Source organism: Cajanus cajan, chromosome 6 (genome assembly GCF_000230855.2).
Source record: "Cajanus cajan strain Asha chromosome 6, NIPB_CcT2T_4, whole genome shotgun sequence".
Lineage (NCBI taxonomy): Eukaryota > Viridiplantae > Streptophyta > Magnoliopsida > Fabales > Fabaceae > Cajanus > Cajanus cajan.
This window is the reverse complement of record NC_138522.1, coordinates 11,047,254-11,054,831: the sequence shown is the minus strand read 5'-3', so window position 1 is coordinate 11,054,831 and position 7,578 is coordinate 11,047,254. Positions and strand designations below refer to the sequence as shown.

Sequence of the window (7,578 nt, the reverse complement as noted above, 5' to 3'; positions counted from 1 at the left end):
AAACTAAAAAGGGAAGAGGATAATGCAGAAATTGAAAAGGGAAGAAGGGGAGGTATAGAGGTGCGGAGAAAAAAGTAAAGAAGAAGAAACGAGGTGCACAAAGAAAAAAGAAAAACGGTAAGAAAGGAGGTGTGAATCTGAAAAATTATAAGTTAGAAAAATAATAAAGCTAGAAGTGTGCTTGTTACATAATTCTGGAAAATATTTTCCGGAATACTAAATTTAATGTTCCGAAAAGAACTTTCCGGAATTATATAAGAAATACACTTCCGGAAAATGCTTTCCGGAATAATAATTTTACTATACTGGAAAATACTTTCCGGAATGTTAAAATTAATGTTTCCATCAACATAATCATATTTAGTTAGAAAGATATTTTAAGAATTTTAATTTACAAAAAAAGATTGAAGGTGTATTTATAAAAAATAGAAGGTGTATATATCATCACCCTTTTAAAAAAAGGCTTTGATTTTATTTAAACAAAATGCCTTAATGTAAAACAATTTGCTTTTGTAAAATGCACCTTAATTAAATAATAATATATCTTTTATTTTATTTTATTTTATTTTATTTTTCATTACGTATTCCTAGATATTCTTAATTTTTATTTCTAACTTGTATTTTCTGGAAACTACTCTTTACAAATTCCCCTTCCTTCAACTCTCTCTCTCTAACACTCACTTCTTCTACTTGTTACAACTCTTTCCTTCTTTCTTTTTTTCACCTCATTTCTTTTCTTCTTGTTAAAAAAAATCTTTCAAAAAAATACTTTTCCATACTTATATATAACATTTCGGGAAGTATTTTCTAAAAATTTGTTTTCAAACATACTTCTAAAAGTATATTTAAAAAAATAGTATTTTTTAGAAATTTGTTTTCAAATATTTTAAAATTATTAAATAATTCATCTACTTTAGTTTAACACGTAATATAATATTTAAAAAATATATAAATATTCATTGTTAAATAACATATTTAAAAAAAGTTAAAATCATAAAATTTGATATATATAATCATAAATATAATATCACATAATTCAAAAATTTAATCACTTAAATTTGTATTATATAAAAAATTGTTAAAAATATAAGATTTAGTATTAATTTTCATATTTATAATAATTGATGTCAATAGGTCTGGCTCAATTCAAATATTATAACTAAATTAAAGACAAATACGTATTTTTGTTGAAAATAGCTAGACTATTGGAGCCTCCCCAAAATTGGGAAAGGAAAGAAAAGTAAAGAAAAGAAAAGAGTAGGAAAATAAATAAAATAAAATAAAATAAAATAAAATAAAATAAAATAAAACAGATTACAAGAGATTTGGAAGGAGAGTCGAGAAAGGAAAAGAAAGGAAAGGAAAGGAAAAAGTAGAAAAATAAATAAAAAATAAAATAAAACAGATTACAAGAGATTTGGAAGGAGAGTCGAGAAAAAAAAATCATTTCATTTCATCCCATAAGAAACCAAAACCCATAGAGTTTTGAGGAAAAAGAAAACCACATATATGATATAGAAAATTTTCTTGAGACTGTTGAGAGAAAAATCAAACAAGTATTTTGCCACTGATATTTAAGGAGATTATTATCATGTTCTTGTCATTTTTCAGTACAAGTTATATATTTTTTATTATATCATTATAATTATATAAAACATAAGTAAAGTGAAATTAAAAATAATAATCTGTTTATTGGATATGTGATAAACAATATTATTTGTAAACACAAATAAATTCTTAATTTTCAACTCTCAACCAATGTTTGGGGCATGTTGATAAACATAAAAAAATATTATTATTTTTTCTTCAATATTCTCTTCCGGCCCAAGAGACAAAAGTAACGTGTTGTAGACTTGTGGTCTATTTAATATCAAATTACAATTTATGGTTCTATATTTTCTTTTAAATTTAAAAATAAAAAAAATTTGTGATTAAATAAATAAAATAGATGGTAAATAATTTGAGTATTTGAATGATTAACTTATTTAAGTGGTCAAAATAAAAATAACTTCTTATATTATTTTTTATTATTTAAAATTTAAAGATAAAATCATCTTAAAAAAATAAAAATAAAAAATAATTATAAATCAATTTATCTCCTCTATATATAAGTATAAATAAAGTAACATACCTCCAATTCGATACTGTAAATTTTTTTTTCATAACATTATTTTAATTTTTAAAATATTATTAATATTAATTAGGCGATCAAATGATAATTTTCTTACATTAAAATATTATAAAATTGTTGTTTTCTGGTAATATTAAATTGAAATTATATAAAATAATGTACAAAATATATTTGTCTCTATGTGAATTATTTTTAAAAATAATAAAAATTATATAATAACAAATGATTAAAAAATGATTGCTTATGAAGTAGGTAGCTACTTACAAAGTTAGGACAATGAAAAAAGTTCTATCACGTTTATTATAGTTATAAATAAATAATTTTTTTATATATTGTCAATGTAAAATTTTAATTCATTAAGCAATTAGAAATTACTTTAAATATAATTTTTAAAGTAATTTCTAGAAAAATCAACAACTTTCCCATAAATGATTAGCTCTAACATTGTAAAAAAGCTTTTATACTATCGGTGCATGCAATTTAATTAAATTCTAAAATAAAAAAATTATAATAAAGAACTAGATAAATGTTGCTAACTTTTTAAAAGGCCAAAATAAACTTTTAGATGTTCAGATTAGGACATACGGTTATTTTGTTTATATATATGTTTTTTCTATTTATATATTTCGAACGTTTAACATTTAATATTTGTAAGTATATATCAGTGATGCACTATGGCCCTGCTTCTGATGCAGATGCCAGCAGATTCTATACGCATAAGTATAGGGAACTGAAGAGAATCACGACATACAAGAATTAAAATAAGCTCGCAACTACATGACATGTGGTAATCATACATTATATCAGACCAAAATTATAAAATAACTTCATTATATAAAGCTAAAGAAAAGTACAATATGACAAAGATAATTGATTTATCAGATGAACCACCCTCTCGTACTTTTTCATGAAAGGGAGTATAACATATAGGCTAGCTAGAACTTCTTGCATGAAATCAATGATTTAATTAATTTCATGGTAGAGAACAAGATGGTTATAGTCTTAGTAGGTGCTACCCACAACACAGCTAGCAATGGCCATATAGTTGATAGTTCCACTTTGAGTAATACAATTATAAGATTGTAGGTGAAATTAATTAATTAATTAATGTTTTTTTTTTTAATTTCAAGGGCATTTTGGTCCTCCACGCTTGGTCTTCCAGTTGTTGTAGCAGGGACACACAGATTTATTGCCATAGTAACCAGGAGGAACACACAAGCACGTTTTGCAGCATTTCTGACAGAAAAACATGCACGGTTTGTGGTACTGTGTCTGGCTACATCTTCTCGAGCATTCAGAGGGGCACTCTGATGATCAAACCAAATTCAGAGACATAACCCATTATATCACACTTAGTTCACACAATTGAAAGCTTATAACCCATTAGATTCCAAAAACATTTATTCTAGATTCATGAATTGTGATCAACAAATAATACAACTTAGTGACCAAAATAATGGAGTATGAATGTATGTATGATTACTCACGTGAGCTCCTTAGACTCCCAGGTCCATAATTTCTCTGAAAATTAATGAAGTAAAAAATAATCAAGATACCAATTTTCAGTTTCGTGAAATGCTCAAGAAGAGAAATTATTATATGATCTGAGATCGTGTATCTGCGTCACACATTATTAACTTTTTCATGCAAAATTGAAAAATATAATAATGTGTCACGTGAAAATTGAGCACAATTAATTGCATAATCTCAAACCAAGCTATGATTTCTCACCAATGGTGTTAAGAGGATAGTGAAAAATGTTGAAAACAAAGAGAAGAGATACTCACTCCATCCAAGTGATAAGCAGAATCTGTTGCCATAACCTGAAAAGATGTAGTAAAAGTTTAATTAATTTAAATTAAAGCAAGGTCTAAAGCATATATATAGTACAAGACAACGGTAACATGTTAGTGTAACAATGGGCTGTGTTTAGAAGGGACTAATTAACTAACCTGAGTTGTGATCATGGAAATGCCAAGGAGTGCTAGAAGCAGCACAGAGAGAAACTTAGCCATGGCCATTGCACTACACAAAAGGGTCAAAGACCTCTTTTTGTGGAGAAAGAGGGAAAAAAGAGAGAGAAAAAGGGGTTTAAGATGGTTTGGTTTGGTTCAGATGCAGAGGTTGTATGGGCTATAAATAGATGCGGTTGGCTTTTAACTTTGCAACAAGCAAATTGGATAATTGGAGTTTTGGTCCTTTTAGATTCCTCACTCTATTATTTATTAATTATGTGTACCGGTTTTCATGATAACGTGATGAGCTTCTTCTACCTTTGATTCCTATGCTAACATCTTATCCCTAAATTTTGCACCATTCAATAATCTTGTTTTATTTACTTGCTTTGCTGTTGATGTTGATTTATACAGTATATGTATATGATATATAGCTCTTAGAATATTGAAAAACAAAATGACCATGTAAAATCAATACGTATTTGGGGGAAAAATATTAAAACTTAAATAATATAAAAATATATAATTTGTAACTTTGAAGTATATTTTTACTTTACCTAAATTACTTAACGTAGTAGGTCAGATATTTTAGTAAAACTTTGTCATTTGATAAAATTGATACACACTTCACACCGATAACATAATTATAAAAAAAGAAAACCTCACATAATTTGTTGTAACTAAAAAGAAAGAGTTATATATTCATTAAAAGTATAAAAAAACAAAAATATAATTTCAATACAACTTGCCAATACTTAAAAGAATATATCAATCAATGACTTAACAATGACAGAAACGAAAGCATTCATGTCAATCGACTCATAATTCCTTTTTCCTCCCTCTATTTAAATGAAGTGTTTATTTGAATTAGATATAAAATCATACAATGTAAATCAAGGTATCATGCATAAATATATGTTTGTGATCATATCCTCTTTTGCATTGCTGAAATAAAAGATTACATGATTTTCTTTTCCATGAAACAATCTTCACTCTTTCTACTCATCCAACAAAATAATGCAAAGTGTCTACTATTTTTTATTTTTTATTTTTTAAAAGTTCGATCCTATAAATTAAATGATTCAATTAACATGAAATTCTTGAGTTATCATGGATAACACCACCCAAGGGATGATACTACACAAATAAAAAATTAGAGGGTAAGTTAGTCGAAGAGAAAGCGATATTGTGAAGAGAAAGTAGAGGGTTTGATGATGGATGGTGCAAGAAAAGACATTTATGATTAAAAGTGTTGTTGAAGAGAAAATGATGTAGATGTGAGAGTGAGAGAGGGAGAGATTGGTAATTTGAAGAAGGGAGGAATGGAGGCAAATCACGTGGGTGGGGAAGGGTAAGCCATGTGCATGAGTGCATTCGCACATGACTCAAAGATAGACCAAAACAAAAGGACAGCAATGCGCACGATACGCTGTCACCACCTGCGGAACCAAATTTCCACATTTCTTACTCTTTCTATTTTGGGCCTCTTACTTCTCCACTCGCCCTTCTATATCTATGGGCCTCCTTTTTTTTTTTTTCATTGTGACATCTTTTAGGCCAATGTTTCGGTATAAGTAGAAGAAGGCTGGTTAGGGGTAAGCCCATTTCTTATAAATTGAGAAGTTTTTCAATCCTCCACACATATACATCATAATCAGATCAATCTGTGTAAATAATATAACAATTACACTAACTTTTGACTCAATCTCAATGTAATTAAAATGTAGCACCCTTGCAAGTATTACTTTACATAAAAACATTTATTGTGAAAAGAAACAAATTAAAATAAAAATTCGTATATTTAATTACATCTAAATGTACATGTGTAAACCAAAAAACCTCTTGCAAAAGGTTTTTAACTTCATCCTACTAAACACATTCTAATAAAATGTTTGACAATAAAGGCGTGAAGAATATTATATTTTCATTTCTCCTTTAATCTTGCTTAATATAAAATATTTAAAATAAATTAATAAAATTTGTCTTAATGAGTGTCCTAAAAATGCAACATCACTTAATATATTGGAAATGATTCATTTATTCTTAGAGTAAAATATGATATAATTATTTTACTTAATAACTCATAACCTACATTAAATTTCAATGATCCAATAGTTAAATTAAAAGTTCTTAATGAATAGATTGAGTTTATAATATTTTACAAAATTTGAAAATAATATGATACTTCGTTATATAAATTCAAATTAATGTATAGTATAATTTTATGAATATACATCAATTTGAATTAATGTAACTTATTGTCAAATAGTTTTCAAATTTATAAACATTAATTTGTAAACTTGATTTATTTAATAAAAAAATTTAATTAAATAATTTAATCATTAAAATTTAATATAAATCGATCGTGAGTTACCAAGTGGAGTACTTTACTAAAATTCACTTTAGAATAAGCACATCCCTCCTTTATATAGGGTCAACCTAACACATCGTTAAACTTAAAACAAATCTTAAAGTGAAACTTTTTAAGAGTTTAAAAATTATTTGATGCTTTATTTCATTAATTCAAATCAACGTATAAAATGTTTTAATGATTATTTGTCAATTTAAATTAATGAAATAAAATATTAAATAATTTTTAATTTTTTTAAATTTGTAAATTTGATCTATATATTTAGAATTTTTAATTTAACAGTTAATGAATCTTTAAAGTTTATTGTAAAACATGAGTTATTAAATGTAGTAACCCTATCAATACTTACTCTTAGAATAAGTAGATCTCCTTTTTCTCTTGAATGTACAACATGAGTTTTCTAAATTTATTTTACTCATTCATCATCTACTATTGTCATTATCATCTCCACCATCACTTCTGTTATTATCGTGATCATCATCGTCACAAACATTATTGTTGTGACTAGTGTTGTCACCGCCATTTCTATGTCATGGATATTAGTAATTCTTTCTTGGCAAGTATAAACAAACTAAATCCCATGCTGACCAGATTGTTGAACAAGTTGTAGATTCCTAATTTTTTTTGACAAGAAGAAAGCAATCTTTTTAAAATTTTTATCCTACTTAATTTAAATGAATCCACCTAAATAATTGAGAAAAAATAGTTAATTTTATTTATATCTAAGAACAGGAATTATATATACCTTTATAATTGAGAACATTGGAAGTACATGCATGTCCTTATTGTATTTGCTTATTTCCCATGACGGATCTCATCATTAATTTTTCCGTCTCAAACACACATATATACATAATTGTACCTGCAGAACATGATAATAATGAAGTTTTCTCTCATTATCTTTGATTCTGTTTTAGAGGGAGGGGTTCTGATTCTCTTGTCGCAATGCAAACATGACAAATCCGGAACCGACGTGTATTTCACGCGTTGCCTACTGAATCCAACCATCATAAATATGATACATCATCAACACAACTATCTCTGTACTTGTTGCCCTTGTGAACATACCCATGTGACATAGCTAGAGGGGAAGCTCATGTGACATGGTACCCTAGAGAGAA

General features: G+C 26.9%; 1 protein-coding gene across 1 annotated transcript; it reads right to left on the bottom strand.

Moving 5' to 3' along the window:
• Positions 1-2,945: 2,945 nt before the first annotated feature.
• LOC109815057 (gibberellin-regulated protein 4) lies at positions 2,946-4,265 on the bottom strand. Its single transcript, XM_020379646.3, has 4 exons — positions 4,084-4,265; positions 3,919-3,954; positions 3,619-3,652; positions 2,946-3,438 (listed from the first exon to the last, which is right to left on the bottom strand). Exons 1-4 carry the CDS (start codon positions 4,150-4,152, stop codon positions 3,257-3,259), a joined length of 321 nt encoding a protein of 106 aa, XP_020235235.1. The 5' UTR covers positions 4,153-4,265; the 3' UTR covers positions 2,946-3,256.
• Between the last annotated feature and the right edge of the window lie 3,313 nt (positions 4,266-7,578).

Coding starts and splice junctions, on each gene's coding strand:
- LOC109815057 (XM_020379646.3), bottom strand. CDS start 4,152: ATGGCCATGGCTAAGTTTCTCTCTGTGCTGCTTCTAGCACTCCTTGGC. Junction 3,955..4,083: donor TTTCCATGATCACAACTCAG/GTTAGTTAATTA, acceptor ACATCTTTTCAG/GTTATGGCAACAGATTCTGC. Junction 3,653..3,918: donor CTGCTTATCACTTGGATGGA/GTGAGTATCTCT, acceptor ATTAATTTTCAG/AGAAATTATGGACCTGGGAG.